The 27520-nt window shown below is 47.9% G+C and overlaps 1 protein-coding gene across 4 annotated transcripts in view; it reads right to left on the bottom strand.

Moving 5' to 3' along the window:
* ITSN2 (intersectin 2) overlaps positions 1 to 27520 on the bottom strand; it is a 1355209-nt gene that overhangs the window by 1022112 nt on the left and 305577 nt on the right. For all 4 annotated transcript variants that reach the window (XM_086926255.1, XM_086926257.1, XM_086926256.1 and 1 more), the window contains one exon: positions 6214 to 6411. In XM_086926255.1, the coding sequence (XP_086782381.1) occupies positions 6214 to 6411 (198 nt within the window). The remainder of the gene's footprint in view (positions 1 to 6213; positions 6412 to 27520) is intronic.

Below are 27520 nucleotides of genomic sequence, written 5' to 3'. Positions count from 1 at the left end.
CCAGATTATTTCATCCTCCATGCTGACCGTATCGCTAGCCACCCTGGTGGCGGGGTGGCGGCTATCATTTCAAAACGATTTCATCTCATTTCCTCGTTCTCATTCGTATTATCACAAGTAGAGAACCTGATTATTAGCCTGGGAACGGAAGCTGGGGCTTTCTCTTTTGCCCTTTTATATCGCCCTCCTCGACCCATGCCGGACTTTGCTGAGAAACTATGCGAACAATTGACTGCTCTTCTGCCATCATATTCTAGTTTCGCCCTCTTTGGGGACTTTAATTATTGGTTCAATGACGCCAATGCAGGTGCACAAGCCATGGCACTATCCGAGACCCTGACAAGCTTGAACATGAGTCAACATGTCTCTCTACCCACTCACGTAAAAGGTCACATATTAGATCAGGTTTGGACTACCAATGTAACCCTCTCCCAACCTTCTACACTTCCATGTGTGTGGTCGGACCACTACATTATTGACACGACCATCACTCTTAGTGGGCGGACCAAGGCCCCCATGATGGCAGGCGGTTCCTCACGTAAATGGAATAAATACGACTCTAAGGGATTTTTAGCAACCCTGGCCTCTACCTGCCCTATTACTTCCCCCCATGATGATGTTAATAGGATGGACACTGACATCGGTGGCTGGTTAAAAGGGGCCAGTGACCAATTTGCCCCAGTAATCAAGTTCCCCTGCACCAGACATCCTAACGCCAACCGGTGGTTCTCTGATAACCTCAAGCAATTAAAACTTGAGGTCCGCCAACTGGAACGTACATGGAGGCGGGATTACTCCAACTCATCTAGACAGAGATATGTAACAGCCCGCAGAGAATATAAACTAGCTATTCTCTCAGCTAAATCGGAGCATATCTTAGATAGAATTCTCTCAGCTACTAATAAATCTCGAGAGGTGTTCAGGATCATGAATGAGTTGACTACTGACGACAGGACTCGCTCAGCCCAAACCCCGACTAAGGAAACCTGTGATGCCCTTAATCTTTTCTTTATCGAGAAGATTATTAAAATAAAAGACTCCATTATCCCTGCCTCACAGCCGTCATCACTCCCCGACGCTTCCCTGGATAACCCTCTATCCCTCACTCTGCTCCCTATCCTAGACTTTCCTACCTTAGCGAAATTAGCCACCCGTGTAAGATCGGGTTCACCGAATGACCACTGTCCTCCCTCGGTACTGCGGGACATCTGCCTTAAGCTGCCAGAATGCATACTACCTTTCTTGAACGCATCCCTTATCTCTGGCACAGTTCCCAGCTCCTTTAAGGAAGCAATTCTCGTGCCGCTCTTGAAAAAACCAGGGGCGGATCCTGCTGAACCCTCTAACTATCGACCAATATCCCTGTTACCTTATCTGTCAAAACTCCTCGAAGCCCATGTCACCCGGTGTTTTTCCAATTTCATCGAGAGTTCTTGCTTCCTTGGGCCTAATCAGGCCGGCTTTAGGCCGGCCCATTCAACGGAAGCTGTTATTTTGGCAGTCATGGATACTCTGAGAGGGAATGCAGATGCTAAGAGACCACAGGCCCTTGTTCTTCTGGACCCGTCTGCCGCGTTCGACACAGTGGATCATGACATCCTTCTCCACCGTGTCGGACAGGCCGGCATCCAGGGTTCTGCTCTTAGGTGGGTCGAGTCATTCCTTACAGGCAGGTCACAAGCTGTACGTCTAGGTCCCTTCACTGCGTCAAAATCTTCCACCACTTGCGGAGTCCCCCAAGGCTCTTCACTTTCCCCTTTATTATTTAATCTTTACCTCCGCCCTTTAATTTGTTCTCTCCATAATTGGGACGTCACAGTCTTCAATTATGCAGATGACTTGCAGCTCGTCTTTCCACTTGATTCTCCACAGGCGGTTAACAACTTTCACGCCGTTATGTCCCACATCCAACAATGGATGAATCAAAACCAGTTAAAACGTAACCCTGGAAAGACTGAGCTGCTCCTCCCTGGCTCAAGTGCTGCATATTGGGGCCCGCAGTTCTGGCCCCTTGACTTTGGTCCCCCTCCTACACCACTCAAGGCAGTTAGGAGCTTGGGGGTGACGATCGACGCGGAGCTGTCACTTAAAGCTCAAGTGGGTGCCACGATCTCTTCGTGCATGTTCCAACTTCGAAAGATCCGGAAAGTCAGGCACCTACTCCCATATGCGGCTCTGTGTCAGGTCGTCATGTCCCTTGTCCTATCGCGCCTTGATTTTTCCAATTCCCTTTACCATGCACTCCCACTATTTCTTCTGCACCGTCTTCAGGTCGTGCAGAATCAGGCAGCCCGCCTCATCATTAAGATCCCTAGGTGGCAATCTGCGAAGCACTTGCTCCGCAAGCTCCATTGGCTGCCAGTGGAGGAGAGGGCAGCCTTCAAGATGGGCTGCATGGTATTTAAATCCCTTCACTGCCCTTGTCCTGCTTTTTTGAAATCCTTGGTCACTTTGTATCGACCCGCACGCTCCCTCCGTTCAGCTCATCATCACCTGCTTGTCACTCCCAAATTCAAAATCAATAAATTCGGGGGTCGCCGTTTTGCTTTTCTCGCCCCTAAATTCTGGAATCCCCTCCCCCAGGTCATTAAATCCAGTGTCTCCCTTTTCCAGTTCAGGAAACTCCTTAAAACTTTCCCGTTTACTCTCTCTGGGTAATCCTCTCCTCGTTCTTCATTTACACGTCCCTCCAGCAAGCGCAAGGAAACCTTCGGGTGTTAGTGCGCTCAAAAAGTGCCATTTAACATAACATAACATCACACCTCCATCACCCTCACCCTCACACCCCCTCACACCTTCACCCTCACACCCCCTCACCCTCACCATCACACCCGCTCACCCTCACAACCCCACACCCTCAAAACCCCACACCCTCAAAACCCCACACCCTCACCCACCCTCACGCCCCCTTACCCTCACACACCCACTCACCTCACACACCCTAACCCTCACACACCCTCACCCCCCTCACAAACCCTCACCCCCTCACCCTCCCTCACACCCCCTCACCCTCACACCCTCACTCACCCTCACACCCTCTCACCCTCACACCCTCACTCACCCTCACTCACCATCACACCCTCTCACCCTCACATCCCCTCACCCTCACACCCCCTCACCCTCACACCCCCTCGCCCTCACACCCTCACTCCCTCACCCTCACCCTCACACACCCTCACCCTCACCAGCATAGCATAACAAACACAGCATAGCATAGCATAGCAAAACATAGCATAGCATAGCATAACAAAACATAGCATAGCATAACAAAACATAGCATAGCATAACAAAACACAGCATAGCCTAGCATAACAAATCAAAGCATAGGATAGGAAAACATAGAATAGCATAGCATAACAAAACAAAACATAGGATAGCAAAACAAAACATAGCTTAGCATACAGCATCACTCAGCACCACCACAGCATCGCTCAGGGGCACCACAGCATCGCTCAGGGGCACCACAGCATCGCTCAGGGGCACCACAGCATCGCTCAGGGGCACCACAGCATCACTCAGGGGCACCACAACATCACTATGCTCTACTACAGCATCACTGAACGCCACCGCATCACTCGTTCGCCATCACATCACTCACCCCCACCACAGCATCAATCTGTGCAACCATTCAGCAATAACTGGTTCAAATATGTTCTCTCAATGTTTTAAGCTTTATTACAAATGTAACAAAAAGATGTTAATATTTCACTTCTGTTCTTGGATGTTCGTCACAATAAAATACACTGAACATAATCTTCACAAAAGTTATTTACAAAAGTTTAAGCTATTGCCATTATAAATAACAATAACTTTTATTTAAGTATTCATTATTAAAAAAAATTAAAAGCCATTGTTATTTGTAATATCAATACATGCAAGTCACGTAAATACAACACATATTGCATTACAAATGCTATAGGTGTCACATTTGCTAAAGTTATAACTATTGGCATTGTAAATGACAAAGCTATTAATTTCCCTATTTTCAAAAGCAAAACAAATAAAAAATGTGTCATTTACAATACCAATAGCTCAAACTTTCCTAATGCGAGACCTATTGCAATGCAAATGCTTGTTGTTGTTCTCACATGCTACTTCGAAGTGTAATGCACCGTAACTTGCCTTCCTCCACGGGAATAAAGAAAAACAATGGTCCTCGACTATTGATCAAAGAGAATACTTATCTGAAATTATTTTCTAATTAGAAATGCGATTAAATCTGCATGCTTTAACTCAGGCAAGTAGGAGACATGTATTCAATTTCACACTGGTTATGTACACGTTAAATGCAAAACAAAAGTAGCACCCAAAATTAAAGAAGAAGGAATGTTACCACACTTCGAATATTTGTTCTTAACCAAATTTTCACATTTATTTACAGTTTTATAAAAAACAATTGTAGTTGTAAACGGCGCAAGTGCAGTGAGGAAAGGAAAAGGGTGCTCAAGTGTTTAGAAGAAAAGAGGAAAGCGTATTATACTGTACAATTCCAATATTTACAACAAACAAAAAGCGGGGAACCTTCCGCTTACAGGTTGGCCTGTCCACACGGTTTTGGAGGGGAAGGGATGGGACAATAAGGGTACAGGCACACAAGTTGAAAGGGGTTGACGTTTCGACCCTGGTGCTCTAGGGATGTTTGGGGCCTCGGCTGCGGGTCTTCTTCAGGACAAGGGGCATGAAGGGAGGGGTGGGGGGGGGGACCTTGGCCGTAATCAGGCACGTGCTTTCGTTGGGAACACCAATGAAGCTTGTCAGGGGAAAGAAATTCGTCCCGGCTTCCAGGGGGTGGGTCACCTAATATTTTGAGGGTGATCTGATGTGGATTCACTGGACTGGTCAGTTGGTTCTGTTTGATAAAGTGTCCACTATATATGGTGGAGATGGAAAGTCCTACCGGTGCCCCCACAGGCGACCCGGTGGTGATGGAGTTGGAAGTAGCCAAGTTTCCTCTTAGTGTCTATTTGCTTTATCTGTTAAGTGAATTCCGGTACTTCTGTCACCTTGGTTAGAATGTCTAGTAGCCACAAGCAGTTGTCGGCGTGATGTGCTCCAAACAGCGGACTGTGTTCAAATGCGGCTGTGAACACAGTCCGCTGTTTGGAGCATATCACGCCGACAACTGCTACTTCCAACTCCATCACCACCGGGTTGCCTGTGGGGGCACCGGTAGGACTTTCCATCTCCACCATATATAGTGGACACTTTATCAAACAGAACCAACTGGCCAGTCCAGTGAATCCACATCAGATCACCCTCAAAATATTAGGTGACCCACCCCCTGGAAGCCGGGACGAATTTATTTCCCCTGACAAGCTTCATTGGTGTTCCCAACGAAAGCACGTGCCTGATTACGGCCAAGGTCCCCACCCCCACCCCTCCCTTCATGCCCCTTGTCCTGAAGAAGACCCGCAGCCGAGGCCCCAAACATCCCTAGAGCACCAGGGTCGAAACGTCGACGCCTTTCAACTTGTGTGCCTGTACCCTTATTGTCCCATCCCTTCCCCTCCAAAACCGTGTGGACAGGCCAACCTGTAAGCGGAAGGTTCCCCGCTTTTTGTTTGTTGTAAATATTGGAATTGTACAGTATAATACGCTTTCCTCTTTTCTTCTAAACACTTGAGCACCCTTTTCCTTTCCTCACTGCTCTTGCGCCCTTTATAACTACAATTGTTTTTTATAAAACTGTAAATAAATGTGAAAATTTGGTTAAGAACAAATATTCGAAGTGTGGTAACATTCCTTCTTCTTTAATTTTGGGTACTACTTTTGTTTTGCATTTAACGTGTACATAACCAGTGTGAAATTGAATACATGTCTCCTACTTGCTTGAGTTAAAGCATGCAGATTTAATCGCATTTCTAATTAGAAAATAATTTCAGATAAGTATTCTCCTTGATCAATAGTCGAGGACCATTGTTTTTCTTTATACCTATTTACACCCAGGTCCTTTGATTCTATGGGTAATACCCCATTGATTTAATTATTCCTCCACTGGAAGCTATTTCATACACAAGTTTTACTTTAATGGGACATTTTATGAAAATGCATTGGTTAAACATAGAGGTAACAATAGACCAATTTCACAAGTGTAATCCATAAAATAATTTCCTCCAATGGAAATGCACTGGCAACATAAAATGGAATAGAAAGCACCACCTACCTTCCATTAAAAAAAAACACATCAATATATTATAAGTAAACCATACTTACTTGAAGACAAAGGCATTGAAAAAGGCTGAAGCAGACCAGATGTTCCATTTGGCAATGTTGAACTGCTAGAAGGCACTAGAGAACCAGGAATAACCAACGGAGGCAGAGGGCTCATTGAAGCCAAAGATGGAGTTTGTAGCAACTGTAACATTGGAGGCATGGGTGGTGGCATAGACAGATTTGGCATACTTCCCATTCCTAATCAGAGAAGAAAAGGTCATATTGTTTTATTTGCTTTACATGTCTGCCCTGCCATCTCAAGTAGTTTCAACTAAGATACAAAGACATAGCATTAAGATCCCAGCACCAAATTTTGAAGCGAGCACAAGTTGGCTACAATATAACTGATTAACCACAATTCTATTTTATTAGAGGCTGACACATCATATTTAGTAGAACATGAACATTCCAAAGAAAGAAGTTCCTTACCTTCCATAACGATATTTCTGGTAAATACTACTATACTAGGAGTATTTGAAGAAAGCATGGTTATCCATAGGCATCCCAGCGCTGGTTGAGAGATATGGCGACACTGACCACACTGGATACTCAGCATGGGCTTAGTTCTTGAATAGCCAAGTCCTGAGAAGTTTTGGAAGGACAGCTCGTTGCTAGTTGTCTGCAAGGCCGGGGGAAGGGGTTTTCGTAGTTTGGCAACACTGAAGCTAAAAGACCGCCCTCCACTTCTGGCTCTTCTAATGGGGAGGGGATGGAAACAGCGGCTAGGTGTGCGCTGGTGGATCTCAGGACCCAATTGGGGATGTAGGGAGTGACAAGCTGAGCTGGGAGGTCCTTGTGAGCGAATTGTATAAAGCCTCGAATTCGATTCTTTTCTTTCAATCTAATACCAGGTGTAGCCCTTCTCTTTGCATTCAGCCTTGATGCCTTTGAGCCTGGTGTTTCTTGGCCTTCCTCTGTTACTTTTCCCTTGAGGGTTCCAGGACAGGGCTTGCCTGGTGGTGTTTGACGCATGCTTGCGGACTGTGTGACCTATCCAGCCCCAGCATCGTTTCAGGATTTTTTCATGGGCAGGAAGTTTGGAAGTCTGCTGCCATTGGTCGTCGTTGCTGATGATGATATGTTTGGCTAGCGGATATGTCTCAAACAGGTGTTGATGAAGGTCTAGATTTTGTAGGTGGTGGTCACTGTTTACCGACAGGTTTCTGCTGCATACAGAAGGACCGATTTACATTGTTAATGAGCCTGCTCTTTGTTTGCCTTATTAGGCCCATCGCGCTCAAGATCTTCTTTAGCTGAATAAAGGTGGCACTTGCTTTGCCGATTCTTGCCATCTATGCCACCATACTGGTCTATTACACAGCCCAGGTAGATGAAGGCCTCAGGCTCTTCCACTGCATCGCCTGAAGAGTGATTGCAGCTTGTAAGTGATGCACATTCTCAGCGGTGGTGAAAAGATCGGGGCAGAGTTCACACCATTGTGGAAAGATGCCCTGCGCCAACTTCGGGTTTAAATGACATTTGTAACCCCATAGGCAGCGACGGCTGAGTTCATCCGCCTTGATGTTAAGAGAAGTCTCCATGTGGTTTACTACCAGAAAAATGTCCTGGTGATCCAGTCATTTGGGCACAGAACCAAATACCCCACCCCACTCGCTCTGCTTGCTGCAGCACCACATGGTAGGCGTGTTGTCCATGAGAACCTATACTAGCCGCCTTTTGATGGCAGGCAGGAAAGTCTTCACCACCAAGCATTTCACCCATAACTCCAACAGTTTGTGTGGAAAAAGGCCTTGGCCAGAGAGAAAAGTCATCTTATCTCCACCTTTCCCAGATGACCTCGCCAGCTCAGAAGTGAGGCATCAATCACCACCAACAATTCTGAGTGGAGTAAGGAGAGGGGTCTGCCAATGACCCAATCACAATCCAACAGCCAGCACTGCAAATTATTTGCAGTCTCATTCAAATTGTGAAATGCACAGAAGCAGGCCCATCGTTGGGGTGTGACCTAAAGGGTAGCAGGACTGTACTGAGTATTTCCAGGGTGCCCTAACTAATGACCTCACCTCCTGAATCTGTCCAGAATGGCCTGACAAAAGACTTAGACATGCACACGGTTGGCTGATGTGTACCAGCTTTATCTTCTTTAATATCAGAACTGGCTCCAGTCATAAGAATCCAGCGTCCGGGAACATCATGAAGTCTCCTAATGGTCCTAGAAGCAGGCCCTTTCCTCAAGAAAGAATTATGGAATGTTTGTCCTTTTGATACATATACCTCTTGGGAGAGGGTTCCCTGTCAGGTGACATACCTGAAGGGGAGCAGAAACCGCTGTCACGTATCCCTGAGGCCTGAGTCAAAAATAACTTGCCATTCCATTCTCTCATGGCCTTCGGATGTATTGGGAGCAGGAGAGGGACTATGATTGCATCAAAGACAGCACATTTAGATGTTGAGCAGACTGGACAACAAGGTTTAACGCAAGACCTTAGGAGGTGACAGCTGACCTACCTTCTTTCACTAGCCGAAGAATTTTGCCAGTCAAACACACAGCTCTCCAAACCGGGTCCGTGAAGCGTGGAAAAACAGGAAGAAATGGCAACAGCCAGGTAGCAACTTATGTAGACATATGTCATTACATGGTGAGCAGGTGAAGTCGCAGCTTATTCCGGCCGGCGACACAGACCTATCACAGGGGTAAAAAGCTTCCAGATCCAGTCTGGCACTTGGAGAATATTCATAAGATGAGGAACCTCTGGTAAGAAGCACTCCGATTAGAACCAACTGTTTAAATTATAAAAGTTTTTTCTTTCCCTATATATTTTAATAAGCGAGTATCAGAGAGAGAAAAACTTTGATTTGCATTTATATTTGCATTTATATTGACTCTTATGTGCTACATTATTGAGATTTTTCACATTTGTTAGAAGATTTGTGGAGTAGTTGTTACCTAAAATCTTTGGCAATGTGTTTATTTGAACAAAGTTATTTTTGGTCCTTCTCAAAGTTCATACTTTAAAGACTATTTAAGTTTATGACGATGTCTTACCAAAAAAAATGACTTTCACGAACAAAAGATACGAAACACACCTTCCTTTTGACTACTTCCCTTGACGATATACTACAGCTACATTATAAAATCTCCCGCAAATATTTAGTGAATAAAAATAGAATATAAGGGGGGCATGGCCTAGATTGCGGGTGTGTTTTGAAACTGCTCCTGGACCTCCTCCGCCATCTCTGCCCCAGACTGCGTAGAGTTCTCTGCTTTGCTCCTGCAGAAGGCCCCGGACCATTGAAGATGCAGTGCCAGCTTTGCACGCTCGTAGACGAGATGAACATGGTGCCGACCTGAATGGTCACAGTGAGACCTTCTTGCCCATGGCCATTGATTCTGCCGTACCAACTACCGGAGGGGTGTGCAGCCAGCCAGGCTTTCTCTAGTGCAGCAGGAGAGCCCCTGGGCCGGGGACAAAAGACGAGTCTTCAGGTTGTGCAGTCCTTACCACAGGCTCCCGCTCCCATGCCTGGAATTACAGAGAGGGGGACAGCCCGGCCCTGCCCACGAAATATAGTGAGGTGCTCCCCCCACCCCAGGGGCTGGGGGGTGACTGTGGGCATGAATTGGCCCTCCCGTCTGCTCATACTACTTCCCTACAATCTCGGGAAGTGGGCGGGCTGGAAGGTGCCAGCAGGGGTTGTCCCCCCATTTGGATGGGCCTAGACGGTGCGGAGGCGGATACAACTCCCCTGGAAAAAAATCACAGCATGTGAGCAGACGGCGGCTGAAGTGACTAGTGGAGCAGGGATCTCTTGCCCCCCACCCCGCCCTGACTCCATCGACGTAGACATGATTCTGCAAAAGATCCAGACCTCCTGTGAATCGGTCCAAACAAAAATTGGGAGGTGGGAGCAGATGTAGGCCTCCTTCGCCAGGACCTCCCTGATGTGGCCAGGAGATAACAGAGGCGGAAGGTAGAATATTGACTCTGGAAGACATAGTAGCCGACCTTAAGGGGTAAATGACAGGGCTCTTGTCCACCACCCGGATGCTGGTGACAAAAGCAGAGGACGCAGAAAACCGATCCTGGCACAATAACCAAAGCTTCATGGGATTTCCAGGAGTGGTGGAGACCCAAACCCAGAAACCTTTTTGAAGAACTGGCTTAAGTCCTACTTCTTGGGGGAAGTGCTGTCTTAGTTAGTCATGCAGAAGTATGCCCACCAGATTCTCGCCTAACGCCCTCATCCAGGAGCACCGCCACACCCCATTATTGGCAGGCTATTAAACTAATGGGACCGTGATTGCATACTGCATGGGGCATGCACACATGGGACCCTACCCTTCCAATCCACTTGAATCCAAGTATTTCGTGATTACCCAAAAATTATCTAGAAGCAATGCAGATCCTTTAATGCCGTTATAGCAAATATGAAGCGGAAAACATGATTTTGCCCAACTTCCCAACGAAAGTGAAGGTAGTCCACAAGTCATGATCATATTTTTTGAAGACCCAAGAGGAAGCAAGGGAGTGGGCGATGGAGCAGCAGGAAGTCCACTGTTATGACCCTCCCCCTCCCCGACCAGGGGCAGATTGGTGCAGACCATGCAGGCCCAAAGGACATCGAAACCGAGGTGGAGGACGCAATCCAGACGAGGCACAGGAACTTGCAGGACAGTGATTAGGGACATTCCGGAGAACTGCAAATCCCTGCGCTAACTGTATAATGGCTTCTGAAGGTGGTGACTATCGGAAGTGATTGCCTTCCATGAGGGTACATAGACCAGGCAGTGGGCCCATCGTGTGCAGTCCTAATGGTGGTGGGCCGGTGGGGAGACGGAGGGATATGGTCCTCAAGGTAGCACCCAACGAGAAGGCGGCCAGTGATCCTACACAGGAGGAGGTCCACCTCTAATGTGCGGCCACGTATTGAGTGGTCGTTGTGTTCTTTTCCGTGAGGGTGATTGGGCGACATGCTTCTGTGGTAGCAGTGTAGGGTGTGTAGTGGTTGATGGTATTTTCATTGTTTCATATTCTTAATTGGTATAGATTTTCACATTACTTGACAGCAGGGAGTCATGCACCCAGAGCAATGTGGTTTTACGACTCGCTAGAGTACCCTGCATTGTATTCGACTTATCAATACTGGCTTAGGTCGAGCCCAGGAGATTCTTGGCTCTACTGCTCGTAGACTTCGCGTTTGGGGCAACATAAACTTAGTATGGTGCCAGACTGATTCCATGCACTCCCGCAGGATATGTTATCCTTTGGCCCAGCTAGCTCACAGTGCAACTGTTCGCCCCACCAAGCCTAAACAGGGAGCAAATGGTTCTGACAACCACTGAACATGACAACTCTGTTCCCTCAAGAAGCGTGGTGACAGATTACAAACGCTTCGCTCAAGCACTCGTTCTCCCAGTCTCTTAGAGAGGAATGCAAAGAATACATTCAGGAGTGTTTTTTCAATATTTACTGAGCTGTAGTGATTCTTGCATAGAAGACATGTGCTGCAATGAGTAATAGACAGAAGCAGACAAAAGTTATACTGAATGCCAACACAGTGAATAATACAAAAACTTCTGCCATCTTGGTTAGAGAAATTATATAGGAGTACATATACAATATGATAACTAAGTAGCGTATGTTGTCAAAATAAGGGAGAAAGGAGAAATGATCAATAGATCAGCGGACACCGTTTACCACTCAGGGGAGTGGAAGGTCCAGTCACAGCGTGTGCCCGTATCAATGGTTACAACAAGGAAGGGTTGCTGAACTGTTCCTAAGCGTGACTAAAGGAAGGAACTAACTGGCGTGACCAAAGGTGTAAATGTAACACCCAAGGGCATCCATTGTGTTGGATGGATTGGCCTCACACACCCCGAAGGATGTCATGCTTCATCATCGGCGGTTGCTCCTCGTCGGGGAGGCGGTGCAATCCCCGACGGGCTCACCTCAAAGAGGGGCTCTTTGGCGGAGATCTTTTTTCCAACAGCCTTATGGTGAGGTGTGGGTGTGTGGGCAGGGGGGTATGTGATAGTGGAACAGGGATAATTAAAATGTAGCTAAGGGTACCGGAATCAATTTTATTCTGGGGGTCCCTCGCTGCAAATAAAAACAGGGGGCTAGCTTACTAGGAGTCAACGAGCATAGTCAGGTGAACCTAGATGGGGCTAGTGGTGAAGACGGTCGACATGTTTCTCGCAGTGGGTAAAAGTTACCCGCGATTCATCAGGACCTATTAAAAGGTGATTTACAACATGCTGGTGTCATGTGTGAGTTTGTGTTTATTTTACCTCTGTGGGGGTTGTCCTATGCCTAAACATAGAAAGGAGATAAAAACAATGATTACAAACAATATGCAAAATGGCAAAAAAGGTCACGCCATGGGAAAGGACAGTGAGTAGTGTGGCATGCTGTAGGTGTACTTGTGATTCAAGTAACAATCAATGCATGCCTAAGTGGTAATGTATGCCAAGCGTCACTCGTGTGGCACACAGCACTATCACTGAATAGGTGAGGTGGATTGTTTGTGAAGTGTGAAGAGGTTTAAAAAAAGGATTTAAAATATGCAGCAGTTATCCAGGTAATAGTGTACACCTGGGTTCATACCGTGTATTGATCTTAGTCGCTAAAGTGGAAAACACCCATTCAAGTATCAAGGTGGTGTTGGTGAACAGTTGCAAACACACTGATTCAATAACAAACTTTTGTTCTAGCATGCTCATATTCACATTGCCCACTCACCTATTTGCCAAGAACTACCAGCCACCTGAGGGGTCGGCGGGGGAAGGCATCAAGGAGGAGTCCTTAAGTCTAAAACTGAGGTAAAAGGTAGACAACCCGCCAGGGAGCCATTAGTCAAAGGGCAGTGTCTAAAACCATATGGAATTCCTGGTTTATAGCGCATTCACATCCCGCTGTCACACTCACCTCCAGTCGCTTGTGCCTTTGCTGTCTGACCTACCCTTCTCCGCCGAGCTCGAGTAGATATGGGAGCTCGGCGGGAAGGGTTATTTACATTGGTAGCAACGAATCGGCTCGAAGCGCGCGTCACCGCCTATTGGCGTGTCACGTGGTTTCCCGCCGATCCCAGGGCGGCCATCTTAGACTGGAGTAGCTATTGCGTGAGTTGGACTATAATATGTGGTCGCGTGTCACTAATCTTTATATAAGACACCCGTTAGTGCTGAGATTGGGTCCCGTTGGAACCGGGTTACGCTCCAGTGTGTTAAACTGTGGTGGAGCGAGTATCTTGCTGCATCGTGGTGTCAGACAGTGGAGTGGCGGCCATGTTGGATTGGGGTGACAATGCCTGAACCCCTGAGCCAGTCCACAGACCTTACGTTCTATAGGTGGATTCGTAATGCGTCTGAAAGTGTACACGCTATAGAGGAATGTAAATAGCGTAATAGTAATAGATGAGAAATGAAGGGTCGTTTGTTCCGGGTATATGAACAGACCCTGAGGTGTTGACATAATTACTGGTCATGGTGTTTGCCACTAGTGAGGACCCCATATTTGAGTGTGGGTTAAGTTCTCCAAGGGGTATGAACCCAGAGAGGGGAGGTATAATTCCAGGTTATAGCCTAATGTTGGTTGTGAGGCTACATGGCAGCAAAGCTATATATTGGAATTCGAGTAGCTCATAGTGAGTGCCACGGGATGTCTTCATTGAGTCCTAATCTGTCAGAGGATAGGCGGTGGACCCATCTCTGTTCCTTATAAAAGAGGGCATTCTTGGGGCAGTGAGGGCTGGACTCGAGTACCACCCACTTGACTGAGTCCTCGTCATGGCCATGATCTACATAATGTTTACACATCTTGGTATGTGTCTTTTTGCAACGGAAATTGCTACGGTGCTAAATAATGCGGGTTTTAATGGGGCGGGTTGTCATTCCGACATACAGCAACCCACAAGAGCAAGTGAGGAGGTATATACAATGTGAGGTGTTGCAATTGGTATGGTGCCTCAACTCCCATGTGAAGGTCTCAGAGAGCTGTATAGTTTTCACTGTCCTGGTGTATCGGCAGACGCCACACATACCACAGGGATAATGACCCGTGACCGGTGGAAGATGCCACAGTGTCTGTTGGGTTTCCTTACTGGCCTTCTTGGGTCGGGTGCTGATTAAGATGTCCTTAAGGTTCTGTGACCTCTTAAAGGCGAACCTGGGGTCTTCCAGGGTCATGTCACCTGTGTTTAATATTCCCCAGTGGTGTTTGATTGTCTTCCTAATTTGGTTAGACAAGGGGGTGAACGTTGTCACACATGTGATGGGTTGGTTCTCAGTCGGGGCCTTTTCCCGGCGTTCAAGCAGTGCCTCGCGATTGTTATTTCTAGCCCGTTTCTTAGCTCTCAGAACATCGCTTTTGGGATAACCCCTGTCAAGAAGATTCCTAGACAAGATTGTGGATTCCTTTTTGTAGTCACGCACATCACTGCAATTGCGCCTTATACGCAGGAATTGCCCAAAGGGCAAATTGGTGCGCAGGGCCTTAGGATGGTGGCTTTTATAGTGCAGGAGACTGTTGCGGTCGGTGGGTTTCCGATACATGGTGGTGCTAACCGCCCCCTCGTCTAGTCTTATAGTTAAGTCCAGGAAAGCAATCTCTTTGGGTGATGAAGTCATGGTAAAATTCAGATGTGGGTTTAATGCATTGACCCATTCAAGGAAGGCTTCATGGGAACTTGTGGGCCCTTTCCACAAGATCAGGATGTCGTCAATAAAACGTTTCCACAATTTAATGTTATTTAGGAAAGGATTGGACTCATGGTCTATGTGTGTACTTTCAAACTTGGCCATATACAAACAGGCTACCGAGGGAGCAAATGTACTACCCATAGAGGTGCCTTGGGTCTGGTGATAAAATTTGCCCTTGAATTCAAAATAGTTTTCTGTCAGCGCTAAGGTGGCGCATTCCATGATAAACGACTGAGGGGTGTCGGAAGACCACCTTTCCAGGCCTAGTCTCTCCTCAATTACCTCTAGAGTGGCCCTTTGAGGAATGTTCGTGTAGAGGGCCTCCACATCTAGGGTAATTAATAGATCCACCTCCTCAGCATTCTGCAAACTGTCCAGAATGCGTAACACGTCTGTGGTGTCCTGGACGTAGGAGGGGATGTTTTTGACGAGGGGTTGCAGAAAGTGGTCGCAAAATTGCGATAGGGGCTCCAGGACGGAGTCAATCCCTGAGACAATAGGTCTCCCTGGTACCGGTCTGGTTGCTTTGTGAATCTTGGGTAAGATGTAAAAATAAGGGACCCTAGGTTCCTTTTTGATCAGGAAGTCTGCCTCCTTTCTCGTGATCCATTGATCACATTCGGCGCTTGTGACCAGGCTCGTGATGGTAGTTAGCAAGCGCTGGGTAGGATCATTACTGATCGGAGTATAGTACCTTTGGTTGCCCAGTTGTCTGTTGCATTCTATCTCATAGTCTTTGGTGTTCATTAGAACCGTGGCGCCTCCTTTGTCTGCTTGTTTTATAGTGACCAGTGGATCATCAGCCAGTGATCTCAACACTTTCATTTCATCCCTGGAGATGTTACAGTGTGGTGTGTGTCTATTCAATTTAGAAATATCTTTCAGAACTGCTTGTTCGAATGTGAGCACCTCAGGGGGGACCATTCCATTGTGTGGCGTGAACGTAGATGGATTGTGTAGTCCAGAGTCTTCTATCGGTTCACAAGGTTTGCCTTCAAAGAAGGCTTTTAACCTGACTTTTCTGAAAAAGGACTTCAGTTCCATAGTCTCTTGGAATTGATCTATCTTAGGAGTCGGAACAAAACCTAGACCTTTTTGTAGGACCTCCACTTCTTTCTGTGAGAGGAGGCGGTCAGAGAGGTTGACTACCAGGCTTATTGTGGTCCTGATCGGCTCGTGCTCCTCGTGTCCATACCTTGTGGACGTGCTTCCTCCCACTGTACTCTCTTTCCCGGCGCGTTCCCTCTTTTTCGCCCTCGCCCTCTGCCCCAACCTCTGCCTAAAAAAGGAGGGTGTGTAGGGTTTTGAGGGGGGTAGAACGGAGGATATTGGGGGGCAAACGGGGGTTGGAAGTGGGGAAACTGGGGATATTGCCAGTAGGGGGGTTGCCCAGTAAGTGGTCCTTGGTTTGGATAGTTAGGGTAGTTCTGTTGCCCTCGGCCCCTTCCTCTTCTCGGTCTCGGCTGCATCTGTGCAGCACCATTTTCTCCACTACTGTCGGAGCCGCTATTGGAGCCCCTTCTGGAGGAATTTGTACTGGAGTCAGAGTTATAATCTGAATTAGGGTTGGTCCCTGGGGGCACATAGTCATCCTTTAGGTATGGATAGACCTTCTCCTTTGAGAATTTCTTGATGTCCTTTTGCAATTTGGCAACCTTCTGGTTCATCAGAAATTCTTTGTGTTCCGCCATTTCTTTGTTAATTTCGGCTAGTTTTGTCTTGAAGCCTGGATTCTGTACCGCTGTTTTCAGGGCAGCTTCGGCTGCTTGTATTCTGACTAGAAGTGCATCTGCCAGACGTTTGGCTGTGTTAACTATTAGGATGAGGAGGTCGTGTGTACATTTCCATGACACCTGTGACCACTCCACCTTGAATTGACCATCCTCCCAGAATATCCTTGGGAAATTTTTAACGATCAACCCATTAGGTGCTATTTTGGCTTTGAAATATTGAGCCATCATTGTCCCGTGGATTGTTATCCTTATCCATTCTCGGTTTAAATCTGATAGCGATTGCCACTCTGTTGTGTTACTCCCCGTGGCTGGTTCAACGTCGATACCAAACAAAGATGGTATCCTCATGATGGCTGCTGCATCCTCTTCACCAAAACTCAGGCCTTGACCTTCCATAGTGGAGTGATCAAGGGTGGCTGGTCTCAGTAGAGTGGAGCCCTTCACTGGAGGTAGGGAAGGGGGAGGAAAAGAAAGAGAGAAAGAAAGAAGAGGTTCCAAGTGCCTCAATGGGCTCTGGACCCGGTATGACCCACCAATTAGGTAAAGGTCAACACTTGATGGGGGATCTGAAAACTCTAACCCACCTAGAACGAACTCCCACGGTGTGGACCGTGCTCAAGTATGTTGTCAAAATAAGGGAGAAAGGAGAAATGATCAATAGATCAGCGGACACCGTTTACCACTCAGGGGAGTGGAAGGTCCAGTCACAGCGTGTGCCCGTATCAATGGTTACAACAAGGAAGGGTTGCTGAACTGTTCCTAAGCGTGACTAAAGGAAGGAACTAACTGGCGTGACCAAAGGTGTAAATGTAACACCCAAGGGCATCCATTGTGTTGGATGGATTGGCCTCACACACCCCGAAGGATGTCATGCTTCATCATCGGCGGTTGCTCCTCGTCGGGGAGGCGGTCCTTTCCCATGGCGTGACCTTTTTTGGCATTTTGCATATTGTTTGTAATCATTGTTTTTATCTCCTTTCTATGTTTAGGCATAGGACAACCCCCACAGAGGTAAAATAAACACAAACTCACACATGACACCAGCATGTTGTAAATCACCTTTTAATAGGTCCTGATGAATCGCGGGTAACTTTTACCCACTGCGAGAAACGTGTCGACCGTCTTCACCACTAGCCCCATCTAGGTTCACCTGACTATGCTCGTTGACTCCTAGTAAGCTAGCCCCCTGTTTTTATTTGCAGCGAGGGACCCCCAGAATAAAATTGATTCCGGTACCCTTAGCTACATTTTAATTATCCCTGTTCCACTATCACATACCCCCCTGCCCACACACCCACACCTCACCATAAGGCTGTTTGAAAAAAGATCTCCGCCAAAGAGCCCCTCTTTGAGGTGAGCCCGTCGGGGATTGCACCGCCTCCCCGACGAGGAGCAACCGCCGATGATGAAGCATGACATCCTTCGGGGTGTGTGAGGCCAATCCATCCAACACAATGGATGCCCTTGGGTGTTACATTTACACCTTTGGTCACGCCAGTTAGTTCCTTCCTTTAGTCACGCTTAGGAACAGTTCAGCAACCCTTCCTTGTTGTAACTAAGTAGCGTACTCCTACTAAGCCCAGACCCTAACCTTCGTGTCTAAGATGTGAGTACATGTTTTGCCAAGCAATTCCCCTATGGATGACCTATCCCCATTACCTGGTGGGTAAGAGTGTAGGACCCCGTCATGGTCGTGAACTGGGCACTCGTGATAAAAACTTCAGCATGCAGGGATCCCTCGAAGTCAGCAGAAGTGTCTCCTCTAACTGTGTCAGGAATGATTATCTATAGAAAACGGTATCCTTGCCTTGGGACGAGATGGAGATCAGGCTGCTATAGTTTGTGTCTTCGCAGATAACTGCGACGCCATATGGATGCAATAACAAGCACATTTGTGTCACGCACGTGAGGGCCTTGTCCTTTGTTGTGTTTTTATCTAAGACCCTAATTCGATATTCCCGATTTATGCCCTTATGTGGTTACAATAAACTATATCCTTATAAAGGCATAAGAATCATATTCATATTTAGTAATTGCCCATGCAGTCCGAACACGGCACGGCTACTCCCCTTAGACTCCTAGAAAGTACAGCGCGTTCTTTAAACAAACCAAGCCTCCAGCAGCCCGGGAAATCCCCCCTGCTTTTGTTTTGATTTGAACAAGAACTCCTGGAGTCCAGAAGGAAATGTTAGTTCTTAGTGACGTCTTATGTCCAACCTTACGTCAAACCCGGCACCTTCCAGGTATAAAATACCAACAGTTGCCTTAAGCAAACACACGGTGGTTTGGAGCAGAGCGGCCATCTACTTGCCCGAGACCACAGCTGATGCGAGAGCCCACTGAAGCCGCCCCTCCCGATTGACGCACTGAGAAAGACGCTGTCTTTTTCTCCAGGCGAGAAAATCCAGCTCCAGTGTTTCCAGCCTACCCTTGCGGGCTGCTGGGATATCGAGTCCTGAGGAAAGAGATACCAGACCTCCCACATTCTATTACCAAGGTACGGAGCTGACTAAACCCTTGAGAGAATTCTTGATGCAGATTCTTGGCAAAATAATCTTAACCAACTTAACTTAAACTGCTACTTACTTATCCCTTCCCACGTATTAGGCTTAGGTCAGGTACACCGGGGTAGGCTTAGTTAGAAGCACCAGTTGAGTACGTTAGTCAATGTATTTATGTATCGAATAGTTTCTTACCTGTCGGTGTAGTTTTGCAGCTTGAAGATGTTTCTGGATTCACTATGCTGTGCATATTCCGCAATCTGGTGGTTGGGTCTGGAATCGTAGTCTTTTTTCTCATTTTTTTTTTTTTGTAGCCCAGGTGGGCGTCGACGTCCCACCATTTGGTGTATTTTCGGTGACGTCGACATGCTTCCGGCGGAAGCTACCACCCTTGGGCGCCATCTTCGAATTCTTTTTTCTGTCTCTTTTTCCTTTTCTGTGTTTGTAGCGAATCCATGGCTATGTTTGTTAATCCTTTTTTTTTCTTTTTGTAATTCTTTTCACGTATCTTGTAAGCTTTAACTTTCTTTCTTTTTCTATGCGTTTCCACCTTCTTTTCCAGCCTCATTTTTCTGGCGGAGGCGGGTGGGTTCGCTAGTGAATCCAGAAAGATCTTCAAGCTGCAAAACTACACCGACAGGTAGGAAACTATTCGTTTTGCAGCGTGAATATTTCTGGATTCACTATGCTGTGCATAGATTTTGTAGCGGTTTCTGTTACTTTTGTGGCGGCTGGGTGGAAGATGAGCGTTGGTTGTTGAAAATATGTTGAAGCACTTTTTGTCCTACTTGTGCTTCCTTGTTCATTTGAACATCCACGCAATAGTGCTTAGTGAACGTATGCACTGAAGCCCATGTTGCCGCCAGGCATATGTCCTGAATGGGTGTGTTGGCCAGAAAGGCAATTGTTGCTCCTTTCTTCCTGGTTGAGTGGGCCTGTGCCCCTCCTGTTAGTTCCTGGCCCGCTTGCTTGTGGCAGAACTGAATAGTTTGTAATATCCATCGAGCTATGGTGTTTTTCGTCACTGGTTTACCCATGTAACTGTTTGCAAAGGAAACGAAGAACTGTTTTGTCTTCCTGTGTCCTTTCGTTCTTTCCATGTAGTGCATCACTGCCTTTCTTGCGTCTAGAGTGTGGAGTGCTCTCTCAGCGCATGTAGTGGGGTTTTGGAAGAAGCTAGGGATCTGAATACTTTGATTCATGTGAAATCTCGACACCACCTTCGGCATGAAGTGTGGGTCCGTTCTCATTACGACCCTGTCACTGTGTATCTGAATGTAGGGTCCCTGTAGTGTTAGAGCCTGCAGTTCGCTCACTCTCCGTAGTGATGTGATTGTTACCAGAAAGGCAGTTTTCATAGTCAGCATTTGCAGTGATGCTTTGTGCATTGGTTCGAACGGTGCTTTCATGAGTTCTGTCAGTACTACATTCAGGTTCCAAGCCGGTGGTGGCATTCTTTTTGGTGGCGCTATTCTTTTAGCCCCTTCCAAGAATCTTTTTACGACCTGAGATGTGAAGAAACTTCTCCCTGTTTCTCCTCTTGTGTATGCCACAATCGCTGCCAGGTGTACCCTTAGTGAAGACGAGCTTAGTTTTGCCTTTATTAGGTACGTGAGGTAACTCAGCACCGTAGATTCCCTTGTCATTTTTCTGTGTAGTTTTTTCTTTCGACACCATTGAGTGAATCTTTGCCATTTTGCCCCATAGCATTTGCGTGTGCTGGGCCTTCTTGCCTCTCGCAGCACTCTCAGGGTGCTCTCTGGTAGTTTTAGTTGTACGAACTCTAAGTCCTCAGGAGCCAGGCTGAGAGGTTGAGGCTCTCCGGCTCTGGGTGTAGCACTTCTCCGTTTTCCATGGACAGTAGGTCTCTTCTTTTTGGGAACTTGTGGGGAGGCCCTTGCGCCATCTCCATTATCTGAGAGTACCAGGTCTGCCTGGCCCATTGTGGTGCCACCAGGATCAGGGTCATGTTGCTTGTCATGCATTTGTTCAGAACCCTGGGGATCTGCGGTATCGGGGGAAAAGCGTAGGCAAATGTCTTTGTCCAGTGTATCCATAAGGCATTCCCCTGTGATTGTGCTTCTGGTTGCCTGGATGCAAAGTATTGGCATTTTGCATTCCGGCGTGTTGCAAATAGGTCTATTGTCGGAGTGCCCCACCTCCTGAATAGTTTCTTTGTCTCCTGCATATTGAGTTCCCACTCGTGGGATGCTGAAGTCTGCCTGCTGAGCCAGTCCGCTTCTACGTTGTCCTTCCCTGGCAGGTGTATGGCTAGCAGGTCTATTTTGAGTGGTATTGCCCATCTCCAGATTTCCTGTGCCAAGTTCGACAGGGAAAATGATGGAGTTCCCCCTTGTTTGTTTATGTAAAACATCGTTGTGGTGTTGTCTGTTTGTATCGGCACCTTCTGGCTGTACAGGTGTCTCTGGAAGGCCTTGAGTGCCAGCAACACTGTTTTCAGCTCTAGGTAATTGATGTGCCTGACCGCATCTGTAGGGCTCCACAGGCCTCTCACTCTGAGCTTGTTCATATGTGCGCCCCACCCCTTCTGGGATGCATCTGTGGTAATGGTCATTGTTGGGTCCGGTGGTGTTAGAGGTTTCCCTACTGTTATCCGTTCCTTGGTCCACCACCTTATTTCTTCCTGCACCCTGTGCGTCACAACCACTAGATCCTCCCAACTTCCTGTAGCTTGTGACCATTGTTGTTGTAGCCACTCTTGGAGTGGTCTTATCTGTAGGCGTACATTGGGGACCAGGTGTATGCACGACGCCATCATCCCTAAGATCTTGCTCACTGTCCTCACTGTCAGAGCTCGCCCCTTCAGGTAGTGACGTTTCTCCCTCAGTAGGCTGAGTGTCCTCTTTTCGCTGGGTGACACTCTGCATTGGACGGTGTCGATTTGAGCACCCAAGAAGATCTTCACCTGCTCCGGTTCCATTGAGCATTTTCCCCAGTGTATGGAGAAACCCAGGCCAGTTAGCGTTCTCGTGACTTGCTGTGCGTGATCCTTGCATGTCCTGTACGAACTTACCTTTACGAGCCAGTGGTCTAGGTAGGGGTACACGTGTATCCCCTCCCTTCGCAAGATGCGCGGCTACTGCCGCGAGGCATTTGGTGAACACCCTTGGTGCGGATTTTAGACCGAAGGCCAGGGTTGTAAACTGGTAGTGATCGTTGTTCACTGCGAACCTTAGCATGTGCTTGTGCTGCCTGTTCATTGGGATGTGCAGGTACGCGTCCTTGAGGTCTATGGTGGACAAGAAGTCCCCGGCCTTTATCTGTGGGATGACTTCTTGCAGGGACGTCATCTTGAATTTTTGGGTCTTTACGTATTTGTTTAGGAACCGTAAGTCTAGGATGGGTCTTAGGCTTTTGTCCACTTTCGGTACCAGGAAGTAGTTTGAGTACACTCCTTTGTTCCGTTCCTTGAATGGGACTGTTTCGATGGCCTCTTTGAGGAGTAGTTCTTGAGCTTCCTTTTGGAGCAGTTGTAGTTCTGTTCCAGAGTGCTCTCTTCTCTTTGGCTTTCTGTTTGGTGGATTCTTTAGCAGCTCTATGCAGTATCCGAACTGCATGATGTTCAGTATCCACTTGTCTGTGGTGATTTTTCTCCACTCCTGGAGAAAAAATCTTAGCCTGCCTCCTACAGGAGTTACATGATCTTTTGTGTCCTGTCCGTGTATCCCTCTCTTCATTGTTTCTCCGAGCTCTTCCCCCGGAGGGTTTGGGTGGTTGAGCACCTTTTCTCGTGAGCAGTCACTTAGAGGGGGGTTGTTCGCCGCCTCTTCTTCTTTGTCCTCGTCCATTTCCTCTTGAACTAAAGGACTGGCCCCTGTTCTGGTAGTTCCAGTTTTGTCTCTGTTGGCCCTGGTGACCTTGGTTGTCACTCTGTTGTCCCTGGTGGAACGTCTGGTGAGAATCTCCTCGCTGGCTTCCACCTCTGCCGTTTGGCCTTCGCGTAGGAGTGCCCCTTCTCATCCCCCTGAATTGCAGGGCCCCCATTGGACCTTGCCATCTCATTGTCCTTCTTCAGTTGTGTGAGCTTCTCATCAACTAGGGCTCCGAACAGCGTTTCACCATTGAAGGGTGTGTTCAGGATGTTATTCTGAACCTCAGCTTTGAAGCCTGAGATCCTGAGCCAGGCTTGCCTTCTCTCTGAGATGCCTATAGCCATCAGTCTGCTGGATGTTTCAGCCCCATCTAAGGCTGTCTTCAGGCACGAGTTAGCAATGCTTTTCCCTTCTTCCACCAGGTGTGATGCCCTCTCACGGTATTGCTCCAGGAGGTGCTTGAGCAATTGCCCCATCTCATCCCAATGTTAGTATTGATGTCTGTTTTGGAGGGCGTTCGATTTCGCCATCCGCCGGTGCGTTGCGGCGTTTCTCTCTATTTTCCTGCCCGTTAGGTCCATCCTCCTGCTTTCCTTGTCAGGTGGAGGGCCAGATGTTGTTGGGACGTTGGCCCTTCTTCTGGCCGTTGCAGCGATAATAGAGTCAGCTGTGACGGACCCCTTGATATAAGCTGGGTCCTGTGAGGAGAATTTGTATTTCTTTTCTGTCCTCGGCGTTACTGATCTACATGTAGCCGGGTCCTTGAAGGCTTCCTTCCCCTGATCTGTGATGCTTTTCAGCATGGGAAGGAATTGGCTTCTTGTCTGTGTGGGAGCAATGTTTCCAGCAGGAAATCTGCTTTTGGCTTTTCCTCCTCTAGCTTCACCCCATAAGCTGCTGCTGCCTTCCTCACGACCTCGTTGTATGCCCCGATGTCGTCAGGTGGCGAAGGCCTCGACGGATATGTCTCCATGCCTCCTCCGGGTTTTCGGCCTCGATGTCCTGCCATTCCTGGTCCTGGGCCGTCGAGGAACCCGAGCCATAGCTTGACTGCTGGTCCCCGTAATCCTCTTCATTATAATAGAGGTCCTCGTCCTCTTCGTGCTCTGAGAGCTCCGGAGTTTTCGGCAGATCTTCGACGTCGAACTCCTCCTGTTGTACCACCTCCGCGACGGACGTTGCCGGCCTCAAGGGGATCTTGTAACTTTTCATTTTGTCGTCGCAGTCTTTCTTTCTCTGGAGGATGTTCTCCATCTCGGCCTCGAGCCTTCTTTTCTTTCTCAGCATCTCTGCGGCCTGGTCGTCGTCGAGCGTTTCGGCTGCTCTTTTCGGCGGTGTTGTCGACGACGTCGTCAAAGCTTTCTTCAGCTCCTTTTCCTTCGAAGTCGAAGACCCTTTTTCGGGGGCTTGCTTCGACGACCTCTGCTTTTCGCCGGTCTTCTGCCTCCGGGAATCCTTGTCGAAGGATCCGCTGGGCTCTTTTTCAGAGGATGCAGCTTCGGCCGTCGAACTTTTCGGCGCCGGCGCTCCTTTCCAGGCTTTGGACTCTGCCTTTCGAGGGTCCGCCTCTGGTTTTCGAGGCCCTGAGGGGGTTTTCGGGGTTGTAGACTCTCCTACCTTATCAGGCGTTTTCTTATCGGTCTCTGCGACCGTGAAGTCCTCTGGACCTTCGGCGATGTTGTCCTCGTCGTCGGTGGAGAGGCCCAGTTCGTAAAGCGTCGGGGCCTGGCCCTTGCCCTGCATCGTGCGATGAGCTATCCTCTGCTTCTCTCGAACTCTGAGTGTCTTCGGCTTGAAGACGTAGCAGGCGTTGCAGTCTCTGCTCTCGTGGTCGGCAGGCAGAGGTTGCAGACCGGGTGTTGGTCCTTCTGCGCGAACTTGTGGTGGCAGTTTTTGCAGAATTTAAACGGAGTCTTGTACATCCCTGCACTCAGGGGGCCCCCTGTATGCGCATTCCTCCAAGGACGTCGAAGACCTCGAAGTTCTTCTCTTTCTTCTTCGTCTCCTCTCTGATGGTCTTCTTCTCCTCAACTTTTCCGGTCTTTACCGTCGAATAGTAGTTGTATTTTCTCCTTTTTTCCTCCAAAACTTCTCTAGCTTCACGCGACGATCCAGACCCAACGGCGGAAAAAAGAATCTGAAGATGGCGCCCAAGGGTGGTAGCTTCCGCCGGAAGCATGCCGACGTCACCGAAGGTACACCAAATGGTGGGATGTCGACGCCCACCTGGGCTACAAAAAAAAAAAAAAAAAGAGAAAAAAAGACTACGATTCTGGACCCAACCACCAGATTGCGGAATATGCACAGCATAGTGAATCCAGAAAGATTCACGTTGCAAAAGTATATATTTTATCCTTTTTAAAGTATCCTTATGGCTAAGAAACCATATCAATGCTTTTACAGTATTATTTCATAATACTACTTTTACTGTACGCACTTTACTTTATTAAAAGTATTGCAATTGTGGCCATTCATTTCTCTTGCATGAGAAAGAAGACTGCGCAATAAATAACACCTTTTTATTGAAAACGCCCGTCTCTCTATTTCTCTGCATTCTGGTGAAACTAAGTATGCACTTCTAACTGAGTAAAATAGCTGTCTATTGTTTTCACACGACTCTAGAGATATACTCTTGAATTTGAATTTTTAAAAACTTATAAAGCGCTCGTATACAATGCAGTTTCATGGCGCTAGAGGAATTACCTGGGCATGAAAAGAGGGGGGGGATTATGGTCCGAAAGCCTGTTGGAACAAAAGGGTCTTGAGGGCTCTACGAAACTCCATGTAGGAGGGGGAGATTCTGATTTGGAGCGGGAGGGAGTTCCAGAAAGTGGGCGCGAGGACCGTAAATTTCTGGCCTCCAGATCTAGATTTCTTGAAGCGGGGATGACTAGTAGAGATTTGGTAGAAGAACGAAGGTCTCTGGAAGGGCAATAGTTAGTAACGGCGGAATTGATGAATGCAGGGGCCGTGCCCATTCGAGCTTGAAAGGTGAGGCAGCCAAATTTGAATAGGGCCCTTTGTTTGATGGGGAGCCAGTGGAGGGAGATGAGGAGGGGTGACGAGTGATGAAATTTGGACAGGCCATGTACCAGGCGGGCTGCCTGGTTCTGCACTAGCTGAAGGTGTTGGAGTGCGTAAGCGGGGACACCATTGTAGATGATGTTCCCATAATCAATTTTGGATAAGACCATGGCCATTACAATTAGTTTGAGTGCAGAAAGGGAGAAAAACCGTGAGACTTTCCTGATGGTGCGAAGGGTAAAAAAACAGGAAGATACTACCGAACTAATGTGGGAGTGCAAGGTCAATTGATGATTAAGGATGATGCCGAGAGTCTTAACAGAATGGGAGGGGGTGGGAGGTAGGCCAAGGGAGGGGGGCCAGAAGGAGGGGGACCAAGGATTGCCACTGCCTCCAGTCAGAATCAGCTCAGTTTTATCCGGGTTGAGTTTCAGATGGTTGGCATTCATCCAATCCCGGATAAAAAGCATGACCGACTGGAAGGCAGTGACGCCAGATGAGGGAGAGGCGAAATTAAAAATAAGTTGGAGGTCATCAGCATAATTGTAGACTGTGACCTCCATCTGCTGAAGTGCGAAAATGAGAGGGAAAATGTAAAGATTGAATAAAAGAGGGGAGAGAGAGGAGCCTTGGGGGACACCACATTGTACCCTGCGGGGTGGGGCAGTGAATTCGGCCAGGTGGACGGCCTGGGTACGGTCAGCTAGCAAGGAGCCTATCCAGGTCAATGCTTGCCCACCTATGCCCGCCGCCTCGACACGGGACAGAAGAATGGAGTGGTCCACCGTGTCGAAAGCGGCGGACAGGTCTAGGAGAACAATGGCCTGGGGGGTATTAGTGTCAAGCCCCTCCCTAAGTTGGTCCATGACCGAAATGACCACCTTCTCGGTGGATTGGCCGGGGCGAAACCCTGCCTGGCAGGGTGCGAGGTAGTTGCTGTCCTCAATGAAGGTGCTGAGTACCTGGGTGGCATGGGACTCAGCTACCTTACCCAAATAAGGAAGAAGGGAGATCGGGCGATAATTTGCCGGGGAGGAGGGGTCAGCCCCCGGTTTTTTTAAGATGGGGAGGATTATGGCAGTCTTAAAAATATCGTATAGCAATCGTATAGCAATCATTGAGGAGAGTGAGAGCAGGGGAAGGACATTCAAGGAAGATCTGGCGAAGAATACGTGCCGGGCAAATGTCGGCTGGAGAGCCCGACTTGACGCGACTGAGTAAAGGAGGCAAAGATTCACTGGTGAGGGCAGGGATGGCAATAAGGGACACAGTATTAACGGGGGCTAGGGGTGGGAGAAAGTGGGCAGAGGGGGGGGAATATTGGCTTTGATGCGAACAATTTTATCAATAAAAAATTCATTGAGTGAGTCGCATAGAGCCTGGGAGGGGGGGATCTTGGACTGAGTTCTGTCAGAGGATGCCAACTCGTGGACGGTGGCGAAGAACTCACGCGGCTGACTTTCTGCGGCAAGGATGCGCTTCAAGAAATAGTCTGATTTGGCTGCCAAGATGGCTTGTTTGTAATCGTTAAGGGTGGAAATGTAGTGTTTTTTC

The sequence above is a fragment of the Lissotriton vulgaris genome, chromosome 6 (genome assembly GCF_964263255.1).
Source record: "Lissotriton vulgaris chromosome 6, aLisVul1.2, whole genome shotgun sequence".
NCBI lineage: Eukaryota > Metazoa > Chordata > Amphibia > Caudata > Salamandridae > Lissotriton > Lissotriton vulgaris.
This window is presented reverse-complemented; position numbering and strand designations above follow the sequence as displayed.